Source organism: Apaloderma vittatum, unplaced genomic scaffold (genome assembly GCF_000703405.1).
Source record: "Apaloderma vittatum isolate BGI_N311 unplaced genomic scaffold, ASM70340v1 scaffold8101, whole genome shotgun sequence".
Taxonomy (NCBI): domain Eukaryota; kingdom Metazoa; phylum Chordata; class Aves; order Trogoniformes; family Trogonidae; genus Apaloderma; species Apaloderma vittatum.
The window spans coordinates 1-27,649 of record NW_009697330.1 but is presented as its reverse complement, the minus strand read 5'-3'; the positions used below and the strand labels follow the sequence as shown (position 1 = coordinate 27,649).

Here is a 27,649-nt window from a genome sequence, read left to right as displayed (position 1 = left end):
TAAATTATATGGCACAGCAGCACATTGCAGAGTAAAAAGAGTACAAAACCCCAAACCACATCTTACATGGTGACGTATGAAAAGTATTTTTATTTATGTTTCAGTAATGCACAATTATTTCAGCAGTATCCCGACTTAACTACGTCTCACAGCATACCTCAGTCTTGGTAGGTGTTCTAGCCCTACCCTTGAAGTAAAAAGAACCTGTAGGCACCTCGTAACTGAACTGTCTTTTCACTTTTGTCTGCCACTGAATGAAATGAATAAATAAAATAGGAAAGCCCTCTTTCCCCACTACTTTCTTCAAAAGTAGTTCTTCCATACCTGCACAGATGTAGGAATATATAAGCCTCCTTTTACTGAATCAAGCAGGTAAAACGAATAAAAAAAGATCAATCAGTTTGCTGCAATTATAGCTGATCTTCCTCTTCAGTCTGTTCAGGCTGACTCACAGTTTTAAGTGAATGCTTTATCTTCTTTTGCTTTAGTTCTTCTCTGTAATCGTACACAAAAAGGCCTGGGTCTTCATCGCACATTTTTCTGTACATATCACAAAGATTTCTAAACTGTGACATGGAGAGCTGAAACGGACGCAGAGTTGGATCAACATTCGCTGTCATCATCAGCTGTTCGGTTCTTTTCAAACGTCCACTTTCAGGAAACAAGGTCCTAAAAGGTGTGGGGGGAGGACAAATTCAAACAATTCAGTTTCCCTTAAGAGGAACAGAATCCTTAGTATAGGATTACTACAAAGTATGTAATTATTTTAGCTCTGGCCTTCTTTAATATATGTAGCTCATTAGCTAAGCTAATGGAAACACCTAAGAGCCCTTTTTCTAAAAATGCAAATTACAACAACAGAGAAGAGTATATACATTAAAATGTTTGTGCTTGCTAACATTAAAAAGAGGTCTGGGTGTGGATACAGTTGCAGAGGCTTCTTAGAATTAGCCTCATTATTTAGAGAGCAACAACAGATTAAACCATGCAAAACAGATCAGAAGCAGACCATAAGACTTTGAGGCTGTTTCATTCCAATGGGAAAGGTATTACCACTTGTCATTAATACCATAATTCCAATGTGAGGAAAAAAGCCAAGGAGGAAAGTAGTATTTAATTATCATTCACTTTTTAATATTTAGAACTTGGAGAATGTGCCAGGTTTCCTAGAGATACCCAAATTTAATGAATAGTATTAGTTCAAGTGATTTTTTTTTTTTATGTCTCACAAAAAAAATGTGTACTACACAGTGCAAACTATTGATAGGACTAGCTCTTATTAGCAGTAGTTCTCAGTCTCCAGCGGGTTAGGAAGGCAGAAAATTTGCACGTGGCTGATGATTACCTCTGTCATATCTACGTAACACCTGAAAATGCTGTTCATCTGACACAGTAATACCCCCAGTCATGGTTTGCTGGACAAACTCATCAAAAGGCTTTGTGTAATTAAGTGGGAGTTGGCTCTCGGTGGCCAGTCAGAATACCAAGTTAAGAAAGGGTTTAAAATGACAAAAGAAGGATGGAACTACTCAGAACAACCTGGTCTAAAGTACATACTACTCCAGGCCTTTGTCAAAAACTGTCCCCCATTAGGTCAGTAAAGTTAAAACAGATCATTCCTTATTTTGATATCCCTCCTTAAGTTATTCTCACCTTTGATTTGGTAGTTTAAAAAAAAAAATGATATGCTGAGCCAAAAATAATCATCTTTTATATAATCATCTTTTATATACAGACTATGAACCATCTTATAAATGACCATGAACAGCAATTCAGACTGCAATATTGTTCTTCATGGATGTAACAGATTAATCTTATAGGATTGCTGCTCTCTGATCTCCGAATTCATGCAACTGATTCTATTACCTTTTTTTCAGATCGACAGATACCTTATAATGACCTTAATAGCCTTATTATACATGGAAATTTGCTTTTTTTTTTTTTTTTTAAGGTCAGCTAAAGAATAAGAGGATTGTTTTTCCTAGCTGCATACTAGAGCTAAGTTATGATAAGCTGCTAGGGAGTACGTGGTGTCCAAAAGTTCATATTTCCCCCTTTGCTTCACAAGAATGTAGAGCAGTTAGTAGAGATTTGAGATCACATACAGTTGAATTTTAATTTTAACTTTGGCAAACATATGCTACATAATGTAAATATGCTGATAGCACACGTGTTCTGCTTGCATTGGTGGCTGAAACTATTCTTTCAAAAAAAATCCCTACAAAACACTAACCAACCACCCAAACAAAACCACCATCCTGTAAAACACATACAAATCCAGCGAGAGTTTGGATACTTCATTTTTCCAACCACCAAATGCTTACTCAAACCTTAACACAGACAAATCAGTAGTTATTTTAGATCCCAAGTCTGCATCCCTGACATCAATGGCATTCACTGCCTCAAGTAAAAAACCCAAAACTCCCACAAAACTTGAGGCAAAAATTCTAGGTTGACCTTTGAACTATATAAAATATAAGGGATGTAGTTCAGTAAGGTGACACCCACCCAATTCTGCCTGCATGAGGGCCAAAATCAGGGCCAGGGAAACTAAGCTAGCCCAAGGTGCAGCAGCATGCCTCTAGTCTCAGCAGCAGCTCTGTCACACATTCTGTGATGCTAAACGCTGGGACTTTCCCACACCAAGTCAGACATGTGGTTATGCTGGAGTTTTATCAGGATCCCTGGCAAACAAACTGCAGGTTTCTTGCATCAGTAAGAACTCCATAAAAGGATAAGCACAGAAACAGGAATTTGACCTTTTGATACTATCCCCAAATAAGTAAAATTTCCCACACATGGCATTCTACCTCCTCACACTGCCACCTTTGGTTCAGAATTTTGATACTTGTGTTTTTTAGCTCAACCAGCAAATGCTGTACTTTTCGTGGTTGTTTTTTTTTTTATTTCCAAGACAATCAAAACTACTGGAAGCATCACCAATTTATCCTAGTAATTTTAACAACTTCAGTTGTGCTAACAAAAATGCACAGTAATTATTATACAATTACAGCAGAAAGAGATTAATCTTCTGTATCCAGAAACCATTCTGAAATGAAAAGCTCTCATGACCTACGATGACAAATTTAAAATAAGAGGGAAAAAAAAATGCATAGCTACAAGTGTTTCTTAACTTATTTAGCAGCTGACGCATTTACAAAAACTGAAATTTTTCTGTTAAAGATCCTTACTCGATTCCACGGAAGCAGTATTTTCTTCTAAACTGAAAAACACTTCGAACCACTTTTTCTACTAGCTCGAACGGCTGCTGTATCTTTGGTTGCACCAATGGAGTGAAGTGCACCACAGCCACATCCACCTGTACCGAAAAGAAAGATAAATTTGAGTATATTCCTCTGAGACACACATTATTTCTAAGTTAACCAGGTAGACATCAGGAAACAGGCAAAACATAGGAAGAGATTACTGTGACAGGTAACAGCTTTGCAGTGACTAATGTCAAAGATTTGGCTTAACTTTCAAGGTCCTACAGAATTTTAGTTATCTACATATTTCCAATTAGTTCACATGCCATTAATACTTAGTACTTTTTCCCCCATGGCACTTCCTCCATCTAGAACAACTTCCATGTAATCTGTAAAGTAATTAGCACTTCTTTCTTCAGATCCTTCCACAAGACAATTCTGACATGATACACAAATTAGACAATATTCGATATACAGGCTGAAGGGCAGCTGGAGAAAATTGGTATTATAATTAGAAATCAAACCCATTCCCTTTATGTTTTCGGTTGCTCTAGGGCTTTTCTAAAATAAAAGACAAGGAATTACTTTTCAACAAATTAAGATTTTAAAATTCTGTTTAAAGGAATGGTAGGTAGACTTAAGTTTGCCTTCAGATTAAGAGACCGTACAACTCTGTATTTACACAGTGTATCACAGTTTATCCAAATTTATATTTGAACAATTCTAGAGAGATTTTTTTTTCAAGCTTGTTTTATTCTTTTACAGTTCTAAAAGCAGTTTGGTTCACAGAACAGTCACTTCCTCTGAGTCTGAAAACAGAATGAAATAATATCCTCCCTTCAATGTACACATACTCACATACATATATCACAAAATTTGTCATGCAATTGTAGAGATCCTGTATTATACAGAAATGCCCCAAATTCAAACTTCTGTGTTAAAAACTACAGGCTGGGCTAAAAATCCAGTCTGCACAACATCACATAAAGCAGTTCATCTTCCAAAATACATATTAACAATAAAAATGAACAATCTCTCTGGAGGAGCATATTGAAAATTTGTACAAGTACTGGTATTGAATGGCTACAAAATTTCTAAGAGTCGGACTTTAAAAAATACTCAGTCTCTTCTTAAAAAACTCTGCTAATATGACACAAAATCATCCACCTTTTTGAAAGGTCAGAAAGTCACTATTGGCATTCATAGAACAGATTCTGTGTGACACTGAATTGAGGATGTGCCAGTTTTGACTGAAGCAAAAGATACACTCAGGTCAACGAAGAGCTTCTGCTCAAGGTACATTGTCAGTGTATGAGTTCTTTGAGAAAACCCAGAGCAAGAGAGCACTTCAAAAAAAAGAGCGTGCTTTTTCTACCACTTTAACCAAAACTGCTCTAAGTTTGTGGGTTTTGAAAAAAACAATTACGTTGTAGTAGCCTCTGACACGGACATATTCTTGTGGCACAAGGGTGCCACCCATCCTTGTCGTACTTTCAGCGGGAACAGCTCAGCTGTCAAGCACATTGATCCAGTACAACTGCTTCAACAGCAGAGGGAATGTAATATTTTCCACTGAAAACAAAAAATAAATTCAAACAACATAAGCTTTTTAAGCAGACAGAACTTACGAAGATGAATGAAAATACTAGCCAGAGAAAGGCAAGCAAATACCAGTTAATGGCACTGATGAAAAAACCACATAGCAAATTTCCAGTATTAGCACTGCTGATCTGAGTGCTACAGATAGGTTGTTTTCTCTCCTTCTCCACCTTTTCTTAAAGCTAGAGTTAAGAATAAGATAGAAAAAAAAAAATCCACTTAGATTACCAAAATATAAAGACACAAAAACTTATTTTAAAATGAGATGACAAAGAAAACCTGACATGCGGAATCTGCAGTGAAATGCACATAAATGTATTTTCCAAAGCAGTTTCTACATTTCTCAGGCATTAATAGCTTCTACTTTTGCCATGGCTTGCTGCTACCTGTCAGGAAGGCCATAGGAACACAGCAAAAACTTGTATTCACACTGAATGTCAGAAAAGTTTATCTTTTTGAACAGGGAAAATACATACTTCAGATAATCAACCAGCTCCTTGTATGTAAGTACTGAGGGCTTATTTACACGTGTATATATATTTATTTACATTTTTGTCAAGAAATTAAAGGCATTTCCACTGCAAAATTAGGGGTAAGAAAACCAACCACAACCATTTAAGATCTCTTAGTCACCTCAATTTTGCAGAACTGCTTGTTATTGAGATAGAAGGACTCTTTGGAAGTTGGAGCTGTAACTTTAACAAAAATTTCTGAAGGGAAAAAAATAACAAACCACAATCTAGATGCAGTGTACAGTGTAAGAGAAAAACAGCTCAATTTGCAATCTCAAGGCCAGTGGGCAATAATTTCTCCTTCTGAAACAAAACAGCACTTCTCAGCATTTGTTCCATTATAGACGCCGTTTTCTTTGGACCCCAGGAAAGCTGCCTGGTTACTATAGCAACAGATACAGGCGAAAGCTTTTCACTTGTAATTGGCTACTCCTTTACATGCTATTTTTCCCTAACCTTTTTAATATGCATAAAATTAAGATAGCACAATTATGAAACTCGATAGAGTACACAAGCACAGTTAAAATACACAAATTAATTTTGCTGATCATTATATCAGTAACACTTTTTTACCCCACCAACTCTGCTAGAAATATTTACAAAATAATACTGAATTCTCACAAAACAATGAACATTAAAATTATTCAACTGATATATCTCGAGCTGTCAACAGCACAGGAATTATTCACTCCTTGCTGTTTTAGTGTATCTGTAGGTTTATGTTCTGGTTGGGTAGGAGGAACACATGACAGTGAGCAATTTAATTCAGAGAAGTCTGCTGCCTTGCTGATGAAATCAAAGCTCCAGATCAAAATAAGCTTAAACGAGACAATTTTTACTAATTGCTGACAACAAAGGTCTCATGATGGGCAATACATGCCCCTTGCAACAAGGCTGTGTTAAAAGCAAACCCACATACCCGTTTTCAAGCTGTAATTTACTCACAGGGAGCTGAAAGCTAAGCAGAACATATTACAACTTCATTAAAAGACTGCTTGAGATCCTGCTAAGATAGTTCTAAGGCAGCACTTTCACCAACCAAGTGTGCAGTACCAGCACTTTATCTCTCTCTACTGCAGACAAATGTCAGGTCCAACAATCTTGTTCCAATGGGAGGGTTTCATTTTAGTTCACTTCTTGCAGAAAACAACTGTGCCACCGCACTAATAGCAATAATCTAATTCCTATGTAAGAACAGCTTTGTAATAACTTAACTGCATTCACACTAGGCTCACAAACAGGATCATAGGAAACCAAACTTCAGGTACAGAACCTATGGGTATAGCACTGCTGCAATCAGCAAGACTTTCCTCCTGACTTCTTGGTTTCACACACCAGTTTGTCCAGGCTGCCTCTCCAAAGTGCTGCAGTTCCTACGTAAGTCTTATTAGTAGCTTTATTCCTTCATTCTTTATTTATATAGACTCATACAAAGGTAACAAGTCATAGGACGACCTGCAGAAGGCTATGGCTATCAAGAAGAGATAGCAAAATGTGTAGCTGAATAGGAATGTCCCACTGTTCCAATTACAAATTAAAATAAATTGCATAGTTCTTTCCTAGGAAATTTAAACTCTTAATAAGATTATCTGTGATGAAAAAAACCCACAAACCCACAACAACCAATAACCAACAAAACTCTCTGGTTCTCAGTTCAACTTAAATAAATCCCTCTCCCTTCTCCCGCTCCCCCCACCCCCATCCATAAGTCTACAGTGTTTCTGGATTCTCAAGATTTTACTCCTTTTAATCACTGTTCACAGTTTTCATCATAGAACCTGGATATCATTATGTATTTAGGACTAAGGGCCTTCATGTGTTTTTCTCCATAATCTCTTTGCTTTCCCTTACTCAGTGTTTGTCAAACAAAACTCATTAAACAAAGTGCTCCTTTATTCTCGGGTAGATGGAACTAAGAGAGCGAACAAACAGCAGTAATGCACTTGCTGTAGAGCAGAGAAAAAAACAGCATTCCAAGAAATTTTGTTAATACGTGCCAATGCAGTTTTATATGAGAAGAGATACTTCTATTCAAGAGAAACTGCATTTTTCCTGGACATCTACAGTGAAGAAAACATCTCAGACCTCACATCCAGCAGTAAGTGCTACACAAATGGGAATGAAACATAACTGTATTTTTTTATATACTTGCAGTGCTTATAATTGAATTCATCATGCCTTTAATTTGGTTCAAGCCATTAAATGTAATGTATGAGTATCATTTGCAGTGGCTTGCATTTATGTTTGCATGTCTGTATATGCTGAAATTTTAAAAAAAGGAAGCAATGAAAAAGGCTAACACAAGATCCTAATTAGCTCTTCCAGAATATGCTTTTGAATGAGTTTTAAGCTATCCAGACATGTCAGTTCCTTCTGTAAAAGGAAGTTAAGCCATCTTTCCTACGGGCCTGATACAGCAGATGATATGTATTTGTCAAAGCAACTCTTTACAGTCTAAACAAACTGAAGGGATTTGGAAATAGGCAGTCTTTGAAAAAACATCTTAAAACCAAGAAGCTGTTAATATTCTTAACTGTAAGTACTTCTAATGTATATATATGTGTATATATATATGGTGGACAAAGTTAGCACATCCTTCAACAATTATGTGAACTAAGTACAATATGAAAACTAGAGGATTACTTGCTACATAACATCACTAAAGACTGATAGATACATATTGATCAAAATCTTGTTGCCTTATAATTAATTGAAATAAGAGTAAAACTTTACAGTGTACCACTTATTTCAACATTATCCCCTGCTATGATGGCTTTTCCTAATGCTAAAGACCAATTTCAATACTATTGTTCACACTTAGAATGCCCTAGAAGTATAATCCAGACCTAGGACCGTCCTTTCTCTATTACTCTGATAAAAGACAAAACTTGCCAATTAAACAGCCCCACTCAAAAGGCAAGGACACCATTTCTAATCCTCGTCACAAGAGGTTTCTGACCCAGTTCTTCATCTGTTATCCCAACAGTTCAGTTGACAGAAGAGCAGTAATTCTGTCCTCCCAGATGCACAGTTATCATACTGCCTAAAATGTTCTCATCTGCCAAATGTAATTGGACACTACGCAAGAATAGCAGGGAGGGTCTTAAATGAACTTTTAAAAATGCCACTTCATGGCAAATTTGCAAATGATTTCAGACAAGTGACTGATTAAAAAAAAAAAAAAAGCACTTACACAACTGAGTTGTTCCGTGTCAGTGCTAAAAATGGTATTTTATGTTATAGACAAAAGCAGATCATATTCATTCTTATGACTTGCTCAGCAGTGCTGCTCTAAGTCAAGGACTGAGAATCACTGCCTGGAAATAAAATATTGATCTATAAAAGTCATGTGTGACTTAATTGGGAAATACTGCAAAAATAATTTCAATCTTATTCTCCTTCAAAAACATGAAATTAAACAAAAGAACAGGCAATATTTAAATACCTTTAACCATATTTTAAACCAAAGATAACAGTATCAATGTTCACTGTTATAAAATAGTTGACAAGAGCTGACTAGAGCCACCAACACACTTAAAGAAGGTACTTGAAGAATACAATCTATTTTCTACCACAGTGTTTTTCCACAATGACTTTCAACCTGCACGTTTCTAACATTTCATTTACAATGCATATTTATCTAGCAATCTGTATACGATTATCAAAATCAACTACAGTAAAATAAGTTTTGCTCGACAACTTGCAATCATATATGAAAGGGCAGCAGCTCCTTCTTACAAGCAATTCTAAACCACTGCCCATTTGCCATCATTTATGTTCAAGTACCTTGTGTGCAGGTGCTCAGCTGCTCTCAGCTGCTGCCTGGTCATGTTCAGATATTCATTCAGACAGTTCTAATTTTAAATGCAAGCCTTTTTTTGTTTGCTGATTACTTTTTCTTTCCCCGTCATGCTTCTCCTCCCCCTGTCCTTCCTCCCTGTTACACAGAGGGCTACAGCCTTGGCTGCGAAGCTGCCAACAACCAGTTACACTCATTTACAGGAGAGAAACGAGACACGGGCAGACAAAAGGTGAGAGCAGACAATCAACATGGCATCAGCAAGTCTGCAGTTCTTTGCTTTTATTCTGGCTCTGTTTGGTGTTTTTGGAGATATCACAGCCACCCTGCTACCAAACTGGAAGGTAAACGCAGATGTTGGTTCAAGTATCATAACGGCTATCACGCAGATGCAAGGACTTTGGATGGACTGCACGTGGTACAGCACTGGGATGTTTAGCTGTACCCTGAAATACTCCATTCTCTCTCTGCCGGTCTACATCCAGGCTGCACGGACCACCATGGTACTGTCTTGCATTCTCTCAGCCTTCGGGATCTGCATCACTACAATCGGAATGAAATGCACGAAGTTGGGAGGGGACACTGACAGCAAAAGTCATGCTTGCTTTGCTGGAGGAGTCTGCTTCATTCTTGCAGGAATCTTTGAATTAGTACCAACATCTTGGTACACGAGAGAAATTATTGCAAATTTTCTGGACCAGACCATTCCAGAGAGCAGTAAACACGAACCAGGAGGCGCAGTTTACACAGGATTCATTTCAGCAGTGCTTCTGCTTATTGCAGGTGTGATCTTCTGCACCTCCTGTTTTAAAAAGCAGCAAGGAGCATGGATTTACCATCCAAAGCAGCACCACTTCCCAGCCACAGAGCAGGACAGCAATGCAGGTTACAATCTGAAAGACTATGTGTAAATATAGTTGTTTCTATCCATTAAGCCTTTTTTTTGTGCTTAGTGTAGTTTGATTATTTCAGAGAATGTACAATGTAGCACTTTTCTTACATCTGCATTTAAGCAAGGTAGTTCATTTACAGTGGCATCCACAAAAAGAGTAAGTAGGAAACAATGCTCAAGTTTGCTACAAGAGTACTTTTTAACTGATTTTTCAAAATATTCTTTTTATTTTCCAAGTAACATTTATTGAAGGAAAAGGACCTGTTTCAAAACACAACTGACAGTACAATTAATGTACCGATGGTTTGTTACAGCAAAGATGCTTAAAAACTAACTGCTTTCTATGTAGCAAATCAGGCTATCAATAACATGCAATGTTTTATAGTGTACTTTACCTTTTTCATCTTTAATTATGAAGCAGGAAAAAAAAAAACAACACAAAGCTGCTCTTTGTCCAAGAAGCCCAACTCAGTGTTTGTTAAATAGCAGACACATCTGTCTTTCATTTTCAGTTTTAAATTGCCTTGGTAAATAGATTTCTTAAAAATACCCCACACTAAACCACAACCCCCAACCCCCCCAAAAAACCCACAAACAAACAAAACACAAAACAGAAAACCCAACACACTCACAAAACAAACCAGAAAACCACAACAAAACTCCACAGCCCCAGACCTCAGCTTCTTTGTATCTCCTGCATATCAGGCTGAAGAATCAGCAAAACCATTCAGATCTGGCCAAAAAAAGCTCTCCCATCCCAAACTGCCACTTGCTGTAGGTTTCATTTATTATCGTTAAAGATATGTCTACTCCTTACCAATGGCTACTAATCTATCACTTCACAATGAATTGTTAGATTTGAGGAGCAGTAGGAGAACAGAAATGTAACCATGACTATGAGAACACCTGCAAGTTGTAACACATAAGATACAAACTAAATTGTCTACTTTAAAGAAAAATCTGGCAGCGTTCAGGCTTACACCTGCTCAAAGCAGCTTTTAACAGCTCAAATAACACAGCCACCACTAATGTTTCTGGCCTTCTAAAAGAACTTTCTAAGTCCTTTTAGTCCCGTAGGGTCTGATCCAGGCCCACTCCCATGTATTCTATTACTATAGAAAGCAATAGACAAAGGTGATAAAGAGGCAGCTTTTTCACTGAAATTTATTTTCTTAACTCCCTTGTTTTGATCCTTTAACCTTTTCTTTCAAGACTCAGATTTTCTTTTGCATTGGTCATGGGCAGACTATGTTCTACCTAAACAAGAAATTGATGTTAACTTGCTAGCATAGGCAAGGGAATAAAAATGAGTATGACCCAGGCCTTTTTAGCAACATCGTAATGCTGGATGAGTGTTTCAAGAAAACCAACTGCTATTTATTTTACCTGTTTATATACAACTTTCGTGTCCCATATTATTAGCCCAGAATTCACTGAAACAGTATGGAAGGACCTTAACATTACAATTTGTTGGGAAAAGTAATATCTCTTTTTATAGCATCTAAGGAAGTCAAGTCGTTTATGCATCTAATATGTAAAGAGTCTTTATTCTAATATACACAGAATGGAATTACAGCTTTCTTGCATTACTACTGTTACATAACCATTTTGAGTTTACTACATATTCATCAAGGAGCTTGTTTTGTACTACTCCTAATACTGGTATCAGCAGGTTCTTGGTACCACAGAGACTTAACTATGACCAAAAAGTCAAAATTTCTCTGCTGCACAGTGTTATTGTATTCCATAAACCAAGAGTCTTTCATGTCTCAGTGTTCGTATTAATGTTGAAATATCCATTCATTCATTGAGAAAATGAGGTAAACAACTGACTTCCAAAAATATGCATCTCCACCTTTAGTATGGGGCTTCACATGACACTGAGTTGTGGTCATTGCTATGTATGTGAATTAACACATCTGTAAAGAGTCAAAGGTGTTTTTACAGGAGGGCATAAAAAACATGTAATAATTGCACGCTACAAGCAAAGTGCAGTACTTGTCAGGTACATAAGCAGCAATTTTTTCTTCTGTAACTTTATACAGAGGTATCTGAACTTTTTTGTATACCTATGAAACAAAAATGAAGTGCTAAGCAATTCATTCACAATACACTGCAAGACCTTTCCAAGAAAACAAAGATTCTATCAGAAACAATAGTATCTAAAACACATGTCAGTCTACAGCTAAAAGAACAGGGACAAAACGAAAGATCAGTTTACAAGTGGAGTCTGAAGGAAACAAAAAATAACGAGAACAAGTGCCAGGCCTGTCTGAAAAATTTGTACTTTCTGCTTTCACAATATAAGCGTTACTTGTTTTGACTGAAAAACAATATAATAAACAAAAACATGCTTGCCTTTAGTGGTACTGCCTTTTTTTATCCAACGGAGCACCAAATAACTATAAGATCTGCTTATACTATGACATTTTTCACAACTCTATGAGTTACCTCTCCCTCAGCTATGGCCTTTTCAGTACAGGAAAATGGGAGTATCAGTTAGAGTTTCCCAATTCTGAGAAACAATCTGCACAAGACTTTTGGATACACTAGTTCTACTATGCCCTCAAATTGTATCCACCATTGAGAAACCACCACTGCAAAACTGCAATTTTTGCCTTACTGAACACTATTTCATATATTTAACACTGAGATGACATCCTGCAATTATGTTTCATTCAGCTAGGAGACAAGGGGAAAAAAAAACACCTAAAAGGAAAGCAAAAAACCAAGATGTCTTAAGCATGGTCATTTTTCTTCACAACAGACTGCTGCCACGACTAATAATTGAATACGTTTGAACAGTTACTTGCTCAAAGAATACTAATAATTTTAAATCATCATTAGAATTTGCCCAGATAGAGAAGCCTTAAGACTCATTGTGCTAGAAGAGAGAGAATGACCTTCCAAAGGCTTCTCAGGAGATAAGCCTAAAGAGTAAAATGATCAAGAGATAAACTGTGATGAGGTGGGAGATGTATTGATGAGCTGAACAGACCAGTTTGAGAACTTTCAGAAACTGCAAGTTCAGTTCTGAAACAGAATAGCAGACTGCCATGGGCATTCAGGAGAAACAGACCCCACTTAGTGTCAGGCACACAGTTTTTACAAAGGAAAAAAAAAAGAAAAGGAAAATACATAGTCTTCTCGAAAATGCAGTTTAATTTATTAGTTCTTAATTCCTGTAATCATAATGATTATTAATAAAAACCACTGGCAGTAGACAAGAGGACAGCAAAGAAACTGTTCTCCTTACTCAGGAGCAGATAGGAGGGAAAAAAGATTGTTACTTTTTTAAACTGGCAGTGGGATGTAGGTGACAAAGTGCTATAGCAAATAGGAGGCAGTTAAATATACTAAAGATGAGTAGGGTGAAACATAAAAGATTATAGAGATGTAAAATTAGAGTTCGTTGACAAAGATGTCAAATGAAAAGCTTTTAATTATTCAGGTCTTTCAAAAGAACCATCAAAATTTATAGGCACAATTCTTAAATTGTTTACAAATGCCAACTCTAAACCAGCAGGATTACCAAAGATGCTACCATCCTAGCAAACTGTCATTAAATCCTAATGTCCCTTTCCAAAGACATCCAGAGAAGTACACTGATCTTGCAGGTAGGCTTGAAAGTCCAAGTCAAATTCCAAGCAACCAAGAAGAAAAGCACTTTCTTGAAGCAAGTATGCTTCATTTACCGGTATATCAAATCACTCCTCTTCATAGTACAGAGATGTTGAACTGGACAACCACCTGTGTTTCTTACTCAAAATCGGATATATTACTTAACTGACAAATTAACAAAAAACCCCACAAGAAATGCATCAAAACTTACCTCTGGCTTTGGAACAAAGGCTTGACCTGGAATTATGAAACATTTTTCAACAGTGCAGAGATGCTGAGACATGATGGACAGCCTGCTACGTTGCTTACTTCCTGGATTAGCTGTAAGCCTCTATTGAAAAATAAAAACATGTAAATCAGTGAAACTGAATTGACCACGAGGTCAGTTACATTAAAACTTGATTTTCAGTATAATCAAAGGGAAAGTCAAATAAAAAAAATAACCCACACAATTAATTAAATACTCATTTCAAAGTTCATGCCCAGTTCATCTAGAATTTTCTTCTCTAATATAGCAGCCTTTCACTAAGCAGCCATGCTAATTTACAATCTCAGTCCTGCCATCAAGTGCACATGAAAAGGAGCTCCCTGAACTTAGAGCAGAACTTGGTGACTGTCACAAGAACTTTGGGCACATGAGAAAACTAAAATTACTCTGAGTGCAGGATTCAAAAAAAAGTATCACCAGCTGACACATCCTTTTACCAGCTCTCACATCCTTTACTTCCACTGTTTCTGTATCAAACACTACTATTTTTCTCCTTGAAGATGAAGCAAAGCTCTATAAACTCAGAATCAAATAGAAAACAAAATTTCTTCACTATGAACTGCTCTGTGCTTACAATCTATGCAAGAAAGCCAGATCTTTACATAAATGCTTTTAGTTAAGTGTTCTAAAGTTATTTAATACTTAAAGATCAATTTAGTAATTCTCTGATTTTCCCAATAAATTTCTTACAAACGTTATCAAAAGAGTAGCCTGGACAGAGGTTTTCTACACTTTCATGACCTGGCAAGGAACACGTTCTGTGTGTTTTGCTAGCACAAACATTTAAATAGTCAAAGCATCAGGTAAAACAAGTCTCAAATGGTAAAAGACATAATGCTAACTATGCAGAAACAGAATTCTAAAGATTCCTGTTCTTATTGACCCCTACATTAACAAAAAAAGGAACAAAAGAAGAAAACCAACTTCCATATCCGGTAACATTTCTGCATTATGTAGCTTCAGATGACAAGTCTATTAAATGCTACGGTGCTTATTAAAACTATCCCTGAAAAATAAAATTAGACCTATTGCTGAAGTTCTAAATTTAAAAAAAAACAACTTTGTGAAAGGCAGTTTAAGTATCAGCATGGAACAAATAAAATACTTTTCAATGACTTTCAGAAAGAAAGCTCAGTGATTCTTTTTGCCTACATCACCACTTAGAACTACCTTCATCATTGTTTCAGAGGAAATCCATTAGAAAAATAAATCTATTCACCACTGTTATTATTCTGTAGAGAAAAACTCAAACCAAATCAGGCTGCCGAGTCTAACAATGCAATCAGATAGGCACTTCCTTAACCTCTGCAGTGGAAATGAAACAGATGTAGTGACAAAGCTTGTAGTTCTTCCAATGCCAATTCAAACAAGCCAGTCTTCTCACAAAGAACAACCTAACAAGCCTCAGGCAGTTAGTTCCTGCTTCTCAGCTACAGAAGTGATAACTTCACAACATCCACCTCTGGGCACTAACATATTAAACCACTTCCAACCACATCAGCATGAACATACCTGTGTATGGCATTGCTCAAGTAAACGCAACAATGCTGAGATATCTTCACAGCTGAGAATATCCTCACAGAATAGAACCATAGAACAGTTTGGGTTGGAAGGGATCTTTAAAAGTCATCTAGCCCAACTCCCCTGTAGTGAGCAGGGACATCTTTAACTACATCAGATTGCTGAGAGCCCCTCCAACCTGACCTTCAATGTTTCCAGGGATGGAGCCATCACTTCTTTGAGCAACCTGTTTCAGTTCCTCATCGTCCTTACTGTGGAAAATTTCTTCCTTGTATCTAGTCTAAATGTACCCTCTTTTACTTTAAAATCATCACCCTTTATCCTACAGCAACAGGCCCTACTAAAAAGTTTGTCCCCATGTTTCTGTAACCTGACCTATTTTTGTAGGTTTTTACCCCTTAGTTATTAAAATTTTCATTGTTTCTACTTTTAAATTATGGATGGCATCAGAAACTGCACTAAGTAAATCATGCTGGAGTTCAGCTAACTAGGTAACTTCTTTGTACACTAGTACAATTTAGGAAGGTGTGAGGCAAAATAAAGGTTCTGAAGCCTAACGTGGAATAGAATCAAGCTGGTACCTGAAATCTCTTCTATTGCTGCTCATTATCAACCACTCTCAAGGAGTACCTCAGGAACAACTATTTGGTTTGTTTTTCAGTAAGCTACATCATAGAACTGTGCTCTTCATAAACACGTATTAAAACCCCACTATCAACGAATCTGCAAAATCTGTCACAGGAATTAATCGACATGAAGAAGACCAAATTTTAGTACACAAGTTGCTTTCTGCAAAATAACTTTTTTTTTTTTGCAACATAAGTATTTATATTTAACCTATATCAGTTATGCAAACATAATGGTAATTTTTCTTCTGTTTGTTGCCCAAAACTCTGAATTATTTTCCACTTTATTAGCACCTTTTGCCTAGTATTCTAAATAGACAGCAGTGTTAGATACAAAATGATTCAATATTCTGCTCTTCTAACATGCCTGTCTTCTATACATCTATCTATCAGTTTAGCACCCCGTCTCTCAACCTACAGATCATGGTGGCAGAGCAGCTCAGGCTAACGACTCTGCCAAGTTTTTTTCAAAATCAGAGGCTGAGAAAGATCTGTTTAAACTGAAACATGACTCACTTTAATGGAAGTGGGCCAGGAAGTAGCCAGCCCAGGAGGCAGATTTGAGGTGAAGCACTGAGGAATTTGGGGCAAGGTAACAGTTCTTATCCACAAAATATTCTTATCCACAATTTTATGGATTTAAACTAGAGAGACAAAATTATCTTCTCAACACATAAAAGTGCCATTTTTACTGCTGTGGATATCTCATCCTCCTTAATAGGCTTCAGAATTCAGTATACAACAGAAATGCTGGTTCCCATCAGCAGTTTTGATCTAATCCCATCAGAACAGATACCTTCTTGAGCTAAAAGGAAACAGAAAAGCAGGAAACTACCACCAGCAAGGAAGGCAAGGTATTTTGTACCTGTTATACTAGCAAAGCCAAGCATGACCACAAATAATACAGCATATTGCTTTACTTTCTTGCTGTTAACATCAAGTTATCCGAACTAATTACAAAGCATGTGGCTCCATTCCATGACAGCATCTTACCACTCTTCTGAGCTTATGGGACACACACTGAGACTTTCTTTGGTATTTAGGCACTTAGAAACACCCAGTGAGGACATCAAACATCTGAATCTAAGATATTTTCTTTTCAATAATGTAAGTCTACAGATAAGGTGCTACTAATATTTCATGTATTATCTGTATTTGACTGGGTTTTATTTCTTGGTACTGAACATGCCTACATATGCTAAATTACAATGGTTAACTTAAGCAGCTCCAGAAGGCCAGAAAAAAAAAGACACATATTCTGATTATCATCCCTTCCTCTGATTATAAAACAAAATAGCATATCTAAACTGAGTTCTTCATGATGTCAATCAATTATGGAAACATGAACCAGAAACTATGAACAATTTTGTCTTCAGTGGAAGTTCTGTGGTTAAATAGGTGCAAGAACAAGAATCAAGAGATCCCAGAATGTAAACTCAACAACAGTTAACACTGATTCATTGCATGACCTTGAACAACATATTCAATTTCCTAGTGTTTCTAACTTCTCAGTGTTCTAAGTACTTACGTGTGTATGGTATTTTGCATCTCATTGAGCTACGCAGGGTGAAGAAGCACTATAATCTGCATGTCACCACTGGCATATGCAGCTGGTTGCAGCTATATAAAGTACAGAGTGCATTTACACTCTCCCTCAGTGTTAGGCCACTTTTTTTTTAACTGTACTCACAAAATTTTGCATCTTACCCATCATTACATTGCATTTTACATCGTAGTCCATTGGCCATATTTTGCAACAAGATCTAATCTCAAATGACACGAAGTCCTTCTGGGAAACAGATCTGGATTTTTTAATGCCTGAAACCACATTAGCTCAGAACTGAATTCTAGTTTTTTGCCTACCAAATGTTGGTCCCTGGTGTTCTCTAGAGCCACCTACTGGAAATACTTCTGTACTTGTCTTGAATCTTGAATGCAGGGCTAGAGTAATAACAGCTCAATATGGTTTTCTACGGCCCCAAAAAATGACAACAGGTATGCCACTTGCACATATAATTATTACTAATTTACATATCAAAAAAACCCTACATCAAAATAGATGAGAAGCTCAACATGAGCCGGCAGTGCGCTCATGCAGCCCAGAAGGCCAACCGCATCCTGGGATGTATCAAGAGAAGCGTGGTCAGCAGGTCAAGAGAGGTGATTCTCCCCCTTTACTCTGCTCTTGTGAGACCCCACCTCTAATACTGCGTCCAGTTTTGGTGCCCCCACCATAAGAGGGACATGGATCTGTTGGAGCATGTTCAGAGGAGGGCCACAAGGATGATCCAGGGGCTGGAGCACCTCTGCTACGAGGACAGGCTGCAGGAGCTGGGATTGTTCAGTCTGGAAAAGAGAAGACTTCGGGGGGACCTAACAGCTGCCTTCCAATACCTGAAGGGAGCCTGTGGGAAGGCTGGGGAGGGACTTTTTACAAAAGTGTCCACTGATAGGACAAGGGGAAATGGGTTTAAATTGAAGGAGAATAGATTTAGACTAGACCTTAGGAAGAAATTCTTCAGTTCAAGGGCGGCAAGACTTTGGAATGAATTGCCCAGAGACGTTGTGGCTGCCCCCTCCCTGGGGGTGTTCAAGGCCAGGTTGGACAGAGCCTTGAGTAACCTGATCTACTTGAGAGGTGTCCCTGCTCATGACAGGGAGGTTGGACTAGATGATCTCTAAGGTCCCTTCCAGCCTAGGCCATTCTATGACTCTATGAAAATTATCCTATTATAATTTTTACTTTGAAAGAGTAAAATTAGAAAAATGTACATTAAGTTGCACATATAAAACGGGATTATCTTCAAAAAACTGGAGTGTTTCCATTTGATGGAAATTCAGTTTTCTGACAGACATAAAACTCCTTTTTCTTTGTTTTTAAAAAGCAAGTGAGATGCTTCTAAGAAGCTATACTGCGATGCTGGTAAGAAGCCATACTGCATTCATGAACAGAAAGCATAAAGTCTTCCAGCCTCTATGTTACATTTCATACAATGACAACAGAAACTTTCAAGTCTGGAAACATTGTGGATTAAGTCAACCTGATCTAGAATTAACACTACTACATAGCACACCACTTCAGCATTCTTTAAGACTCTAATTATTGAGACAAAGTAAAATCTTAATTTGCTCTTGGACTTGCTGTGATAGAAATCAAATGATGCCTTTCTACATGCACAAGACTGGAAACAGTCCATTAATTAAGCCAGTCAGTTGCCATGGTCATGAAAAACATACTCTAGTTTTAACTTTAATCACAATTGGAAATAATACTAACCTTCCATTTTTCCTTATTAATAAAAGGAAAATGTCTGTTTTAAAAAAAGTATTTTTAATTAAGATGGCAAAGGAAATAATTATGAGTTTACTCCTCCAAAGGTAAGGAAAACCAGACAGATGAAAAAGTGCATGAACGACTGTGAGAGATATTTAAAACCAGAAGAGTTGTGTGCAATCTATTCATGTTGAAGAAATCAGACTTCAGAAAAGATCAGATTAAATAACTCACGGAAATGCATTGCTCTCTAACAAATTTTTTAAAAATAGTAGTTATGTGCTCTGAAAGGACCAGAACAGATGATAAACTCAGCATTAAAATGCATCATTTATAGGCACAGTAACTAAAAATTGAACCAAGTCTTTCCTCTCTTTAAAGCCAACCAAGATTGGTTTTGTACTTGTAAACAAAAAGTTGCATGTAAACATATTTTTGTTCAACTTAGCATCTGTAAAATTTTGGGAAAACACTAACATCTTACCTCTGCAACTTCCTTCTGAAAAGTCAGCGTCATCTGTGTCCTGCCATAAATAAAAGGTCCATCTTTTTTGGAAACATTTTCAAGCCATTTGATGATTAGAGGCGTTGAAACACTGAAGGGCAGATTCCCAATGATATGTATGTCTGGTGGCTCTGTCAACATTTGATGGAAAAAAAGCAAATGTAAGAAAGTTTTGGATAAAGTTTTGCCATGAAAGAACACTTAAGTTAGAAAGATAAGTGCATATCAATCTAGATTTAAAAAAATGAAAACGTTTTTTACCATGCCACACCAAGATTATGCCTTTTCATTTATACTTGTCTTACACTGACAAAACTTGTGTTACTATTCTCAGTAATTAGTTGGAAAAAAAAGTGGTTAGGCTTGGTTCTCATTTACATTTGAATAAATCGGTAGCTTTCAACTGATTTTCAGCTGTCAGTAGATTTCAGGTGTGCTACTCCAGAACAGCAAACCTGTAACAACGGCAAAACTACAATGGTGTTTCCATGATTTTATACTATGACTATTAGGTACAAAGCAAATAGCCACACTTGTCCCTTCTGTCCAACGTGTTCCTCCCAGGAGCATCTTAGTGTCCATAACCCCCAGACAACCCTCTAGCTCAAGCTGCACCAAGCTCTCCTCTTTAGAGTCCTCTGAAATCAAAAGGTCTCAGAGCAAGCCCAAGACTTAGCCATAAGAAGTGACAGGCACTGTTCAATTATTAAATCAGTAATTATTAAATCAGATATATATGTGTTGTACTACACAAAGCAGGCATTTCATTAGTGGGGATCCTTATGTCTAAGCAGGAGTGCAATAAAGGCGGACAAAAGGAAGCGCGCTGTTTCTTAGACACAATTGCATTTAATAACACGAATAAAGTATGATAATATCAAATTCAAGCTGGTTTTCTGGTACACTTAGTATGCACTTTTTAGGCTGTGATATTTCTAGCATATTTGGACATATATAAAAAAATTGCTAAGGATATTTCTGAAACCCACCAGTCTTTCAGATGTCATATGGAAATAATAGAAATATCATATCTTGCTAATTAGTTAGCTAATTATATCTTGCTAATTAGTTAACTCCAAAGACAACGACTTACATGTATGTTCAAGAATGGTAATTTTTTTTAAAAACTGCACTACACTTTCATACATACATTTGCTCAGTCTTTTTTTGTGAAGCACTTAACCTCTTGCACTGAGGCAAATACAGCATGGAATTTTTCAAGGTGAACACACATCGCATGATCTCTTATGTTCTAAGGCAGAAAGCAGTTTACTGTTCTTCAGACACTGCAGAGACTGACACTACCTTATATTAAGAAATTTGGAAGACAGACCTGGGAGGTCATCTCTGATTTATCTAATAATACTACATGTGTTTTACATGTTTTAAAAGGGAGGTGAAACAGACTGCTATGAGAACCTCAGATTTGGACAAAAAAAAAATCCACAAACACAAATCTCTGATTTGATTCTACTTTTGCCAAAGATAGCCAGCTGAAACTAAAGCAGATAGACAACTAAATTTTTGAGGAAAAATATCTAAAATTTCAAAGCATGTTACAGAATGGAATAACAGCAGTGGTGCCTTCTGGCTTCTCCAAGAAGAGGAAGAAAGTGGGAAGAAAGTATACCATTTGACTTCCTTTTATACTTTCCAAGAGTCATTATTGTACAGTCAAGACACTCTAAGGTTAATAACTGCAAAGCTCCTCACTGTTGACTAAGGTGCATGTCACACAAATTCCACACTGCTTTGTCTTAGAAGGGGAAGATGATTTTCTGTTTCCTCCTAGAAAGGAAGTTAACTTCCCTCTCTTCCTACCTTCAAATTGTACCAGAAGAGAGTAACACCTGCACTGAGTGAACTCCTAACTCTGTCACCACACTCAGCACCCTTAAAAATGAAATGAACGAAATACAAATACTAACCATCCTCCCAGTTCTTTTTTAAGTGCTTTGGAAAAGCCTTCTCCATCTTATATGTTAGGACATCTCCATGAACAATACGCACTTTTCCTGGAGCTGCTTCAGATAACATCTGTTCGTAATGAAGTAAGCAGAATTCACAGTGAGTATTAACCAAACTGATTTCTCGTTTCAGCTACAGCAGCAATTAAACCATTGCTACCTATCTTCAATATAAAGAAGCACACCACCAGTTAAAACTGAACACAGTTAGCAAAAACTCACTTTCAAAAAGCAAGCACTAACAAAAACAGTGAATTGTGTGATACTGTGAATGCTTACTATTCACAGCTGTACAATTCTTCATAGGGAATTTAAGCTTGAAAAGACTGCTAAGAGTTTCCTCAGCAAGGACAACTAACAAACCCCAGGCCACTGACAGAACCCCATCTGATTTAAGTAATAATGTAAGCAGCAGGCTTTGAGAAGTTTTTAGATTTATCACCTATGCAAACGTGGCTTATTTTGTTTATTCTGTCTCCCCCACAGGTGTAGGATCTACTATCCAATTTTAGGCACGCATTATACAAGGCTGCATAAATATTAATTTTTTCTTTTACAGATATTTTTAGATATTACAAAACCCACTCTGCTGTCAACTTCTCTATCCCACTTCTTCAGCTTATCTAGTGTTTGATAAAGGCTGAAATGCAAACTCAGAACCAGCTGTGGCTTGGTAATCATTTCTTCCATTTCTGGTGTCAGTTTACACAATCAAAACTAGGTGTTTTTTTATTGTTGTACTAATCTTCTTTCTTGCAGTATGAAACTATGCACAAACAGCACAATTAGAAGGCAAAGTCAACTTTTACAAAGATTACATTCGGGGATATTTACTGTTCCTAACTTAGGATAACAAAAAATGGCTTAAAGAACAATTTTGCTTTTGCACAGAAATCCAGATCCTTAAACAGTTAAGTACTAGTGGCTTAACTGCCAAAACAAACTTCTCATCACTGTTAGTTCCACCTTCAACCTGAATGGTGTATATAGGCTCAGGGGCACAAACAGCTTTCACGGGTCTCTGAGCCTAAAGGGAAGTGCTGCTTCCTCGTATTGCTGTTTGCATTAATTTTTTTTGGAGTGAAAGAGGTTTTTTACCATCAAAACAGCTAAATTGTGTAGAGCACTAAAAAAAGCTTAACTAAAACCTAAGTATTCCTACACGTTTCAAGTGCAATTATGTCCAAATAGAAAAAATAAACCTAACCTCAACTCCAAACCACTTAACAGAATTTTCAGCGTTACACTAGCACTTATATGGCATACATATTCACTAATCTGCCATGATTTGTCAAATCTTTCTTTGAAGCTGTTATAAATGCTTTAAAAAAAAAAAAAGTAAGATCAATAAAGTTAGAAAACAGCATAAGAGGAAGCAGATAGCTGCCTACACGATAATGGATTAATACATGTTATATTTTTTTTCAATAATGGTTTTCATATCAAGAGGAGTTTGGGTTTTTTTGAGCATCACAACGTAAATGAGAACTGCATTTAATTTGTGAGCTGAAAATCACAGTTGTATAGTTCCAGTTTGAAATAGACTCAGAAACCCGCTGAAACTTTCTCCATTCTATGGCCAATTTGTGCAACTAACACCGTTCCAGGAGTTCTTGTGCACCAAGCACATGAGCCAACTGATTCTCCATCATACAGACCCTCTTGTTCTTCACACACCACCAAAAGGGCACAAAGAAAATATAACGGACATCATTTAAAAGACAAGGTGGTGTTCCTGGAAGAATTCTGTATTCAATCCACACTTTGGCTAAAAGTACCCTTTATTCCTTCATAATTTTTTTCAGCCTAACAACTATTAGGGCATATGGCACAGGAAGGCTGTGATTCTTTATGCGTGAGGCAGGACAGTCTATCAGTTGGTACAGGCTTGTACTCTGTGCACGTATGTTCTTCACTATATTTCACTTTTGCTGTAAAAAGGATCCCAACTTCAGTTTTGTGATAGAAACCACAGCTTGTAAAACAGTTAATGAAAACCGCTGAATGCTTTACATAAGTGATTTTGTAAATAGCTAAAAAGGCATTTTTAATTTTCTTGAATTGTTGCTTTAATCTCTGACATTTTCTGTTATTCAAATATCAACCCTTTTAGGAGCATTTGGTTTTGACAGAGCTTTTAACGGGAAATCAGACAAAACCAGGTATTATGACCCAAATTATCACAAAAGAAAGATTCATTTTGTTATATACCATCTTATTTGGAAGGAACAACACCAAATTTAACACTAATGGATGCAACATATTTCTTGCTCATTCACATCCACAGTTACCAAGTTATAGCATCTTTATCTTCAATAACCTCACTGAGACATATTTATTTCTACTGTGAGGAGGATGATAATTAAAAATAAAGGCTAATGTTAACTTACTTGAACAGTCAAGATGATTACATACTTAAAGCTCACTACAGACACTGAAAAGTACACTTTTATTCAGAGAAATCTTTTGTACTGGCTGCTTTTTGGAAGATCAGAAAAAAATGTCTAAGTCCTTAAAATATTCTGTTCACTGAAGCAAGTATCATTTCATCTCAAATTCTCTCCAATCTCAAACCAGTTCTTAAGACCTAAAACAAAAACGCAGATTTGTCCCCACTCAAGAAAAGTGAAAACATGCAGTTTTCATATCTCTAAAGGTAAAGATGTCATACTGTAAATTATCAATGGCTAACCCTACAAGACATAGTTACATGCATTATCTGATTTAAGGGTACGAGCAGTTTCATTCATATCTTAGATTGCTTTTGCCCTAGAAAGACAGTAATAGTTCTTAAGTGAACCACCTATTTGTTTTCATTGCTGACTTACAACAGAAGACACAGTAAAATACAAAATATCCGTAATCTGAGATTGTAGAGGCCCAATAAGAATCACAACTGTAGAGATTCTGGGCTCCGTTTTTCTGGCTGTAATCACAGAAATTTAACAGCAATAAACTTAGATGGCATTTGAAAAATGTCACAATGACTTGTGAACTTCTACCAACTTTAAAAGAAACCAACAAAAGTTTAAGAGTTGTGGGGGTTTTTTAAATGCAAAATAAATGTTTGCTTTATTGTTCTGTATCTGGACATTTATGAACATTAAATTTTATTAACTGGAGATAGGTTTTTACAATTTTATACACTTTAAAGCATAATTATTGGGATTAAAATGGGGGAAAAAAAAGGACCTCGCAATATTACACTCAGTCGTCAAACTACTACTTCACCTTCAATGTGAAATGCACCCAAAATGTCTCAACCTGAAAACAAACTAGCCACGCCTTAGCATTAATTCAGTTGCAAGATCAGGTCCTGAAGGGCCTATAAGAAAGCAGGGGCAATTCACTGCTATACTGTATATTTTCACCTTCAAGAAAATTATAGTTCTGACTTAAAGCCAAGAAGCAAATCTATTTTCAATGCCAAGATCTCAACAAGACACCTGGAACCTTTCTATGTTCTCAAAATGTTCTGATTCAGAAATGTAGAGACATTTATACAAACTATTCTCCAGTTGGTACCTGCAATCCTGGAATAAATCGAGGATCTTTTTCAATCAAAAGAAGCTGTTCAACGCCAGCACTGAGAATGGATCTGGTAATTCCTCCTGGCCCAGGGCCTACTTCGCAAACATGGGCATTTTTCAGCTCGCCAGCCTGTTTCACTATCTTGTCTGCAAAACACAAAGAACACACTATGCCTTTGTTCTCCAGAAGATCCAGCTCACTGAGATAAACTCAGTGTTTATTGTTAAAGCACAAGTGTGCTTATCTCAGAACAGACACAAAGACTAACACATTCCAGTTAAATGATCACACACCTGCTAGACTGTACAGAATTCAGATTTGTTTCACACTACAAGATATGCTCAACCATTTAAAAAGGACTATTTTCAGTTTCATATCTTCAGTATACATTGCTGCTCACTACAGAATCAAATACAATAAAAAGAGAATATTTCTTCTCATCGGTAAACTAGCAGTGCTAATCTCCTGCAAGTAAACAGTGACGTTCAATGTCCTGAAGTCTCACAGTATTTCACTACAGTACTCTGTTTCAAGGAAATTGAACAAATAAAAAAAGATACAGTGAAGGCTTACCAAGATTACAGTATGGATAGAGCAATTTTATGATGGAAAAGCTGAAGTAAGAGTTGGAATATAGGCAACTGGTAGTTATATAAAGCGAGGCAGTTGAAAGGTGAGGAAAGAATACCTGTACCTAACTGGAAGGATACAACACTGAAAAGTATTACAGCCAGGAAAGATATCAGATTAAGCATTAAAATAAGGATTTACAAAGTACTTAATGAAACAAAGGGATCCTTAGGAATCGTTAAAAAAGGACACTGAGAGATGTTATGCTGCTCACTCCCCAACTTCTTAAAGTATGCAATAAAAATAAGAAATATCTGAACACTTGCCTACTTGTAAGGATTTAATAAATGCATGCAGACATTTTTATTCCAGACTAAGAGCCCATCTATTGAGGAAGCGGAATGGATTTTCATGTTCATATCCTAAATCTTTATCAACCTGAATCTTCAAATGCAATCAAATTGTCAGCTACATGAAGACGCACTGCATTTATTACTGCAAAACCCAGCCATCATTGGGACAGTAAAGAAACTCACCACTGACTGAACAGTGTCAGCTTTGTCATCCATTGTTGACATGAAGGTGGATAAAACTGAATTCTTCAGAACAATTCAACTGGTTCCAAAAAGCTACAACATTTCTGATAAACTGAGACAAATGACATTCCTAATCACAGCATATAGCAAATTAAACTGCACAATGAGTGACTGTACTAATTTAGATGATACATAACAATCTCAAAAAATACTCGTTTTTGAATCACATTTATAAGCTGTAATGGTACCTAAATGGTATAACTACTGCCAAGGCTTGGATTTTTGCATTTTAATTAATAACGTCTATTTTATATAGGAATATAGTTTCTACCTAAAAATTTATAAAGAAACACATGTTCTAGGAATTTACAAGTAAAATAATTTTTCTAAGCTAAAACTACTTTTAGAAAAAATCTTTAAAGTTCTATCACTAAGCTGCCATTAATTTAACAGACATAATCACGAAAACATCTTCTCCTGAGACAGAATTTGGATTCTGAAGAAAACATGTTTTAGAGTTGCTAAAAAAATTAAAATATTTAACCTGTCAATCGTAAATCCAGTAGAAAGTTCTGTGAAAGTTGTTTCTGTGCTTTAAGGCGGAAAAGTTTAATAATCTCTCCAACGGTTGGCAGCGGAGGCAGACGGAAAGCTGCCACCTTTCCTGGAACTGCCATAAGACAAAACTTCTGTTCCTTCCTCCTATGGAGACATTGAAAACATGATTCTAGCATATGCAATAAATTACAATACACTTAAGAGCAGAAAAGCTACTAAGTTTACAAACCAACAAATTATTTATGCATCATTAAACATGTGCTAATCATGTTAACATCAGTATTCTGACTACTGTAGGCAGCATTTACATTTAGCATTTATCTGAGGGACTGGGGCAAGTCTCTTTTTGTAGCTTTGCCAAAACATCACATGAAACAAAACTCCCTCACAGCTGCTCAGTGTCAGTCTTTCACTACTTGAGAAAAGAATCATTAAGGATAATCTGCCTGAACTCATGGCATCCTATAGACAAAATATATTTAAAGTGTCCCTGGAGAAGAATTAAAAGATTATTTCATTACTGAATCATCTGTTTTTCTAAGGAGAGGTAAAAATACAAAGCCAAAGTGTAAACAACAGCGTTAGCTAGTTTAGAAAAGAATTGTTTTCAAGTTCAACACGACGGGACATGATGTTTCGCCTCTCTGGCCCCAGCCTCGCCACT

General features: G+C 36.6%; 2 protein-coding genes across 2 annotated transcripts; one reads left to right on the top strand and one right to left on the bottom strand.

Annotated features, from left to right (window-relative positions):
- Nucleotides 1-396: 396 nt before the first annotated feature.
- On the bottom strand, nucleotides 397-27,107 carry TFB1M (transcription factor B1, mitochondrial). Its single transcript, XM_009877601.1, has 7 exons — nucleotides 26,972-27,107; nucleotides 25,316-25,467; nucleotides 21,752-21,860; nucleotides 19,803-19,954; nucleotides 13,841-13,960; nucleotides 3,192-3,319; nucleotides 397-669 (listed from the first exon to the last, which is right to left on the bottom strand). Exons 1-7 carry the CDS (start codon nucleotides 27,102-27,104, stop codon nucleotides 411-413), a joined length of 1,053 nt encoding a protein of 350 aa, XP_009875903.1. The 5' UTR covers nucleotides 27,105-27,107; the 3' UTR covers nucleotides 397-410.
- Nucleotides 9,368-10,027, top strand: CLDN20 (claudin 20). The gene has a single exon (XM_009877600.1). It carries the CDS (start codon nucleotides 9,368-9,370, stop codon nucleotides 10,025-10,027), a length of 660 nt encoding a protein of 219 aa, XP_009875902.1.
- Nucleotides 27,108-27,649: the final 542 nt, after the last annotated feature.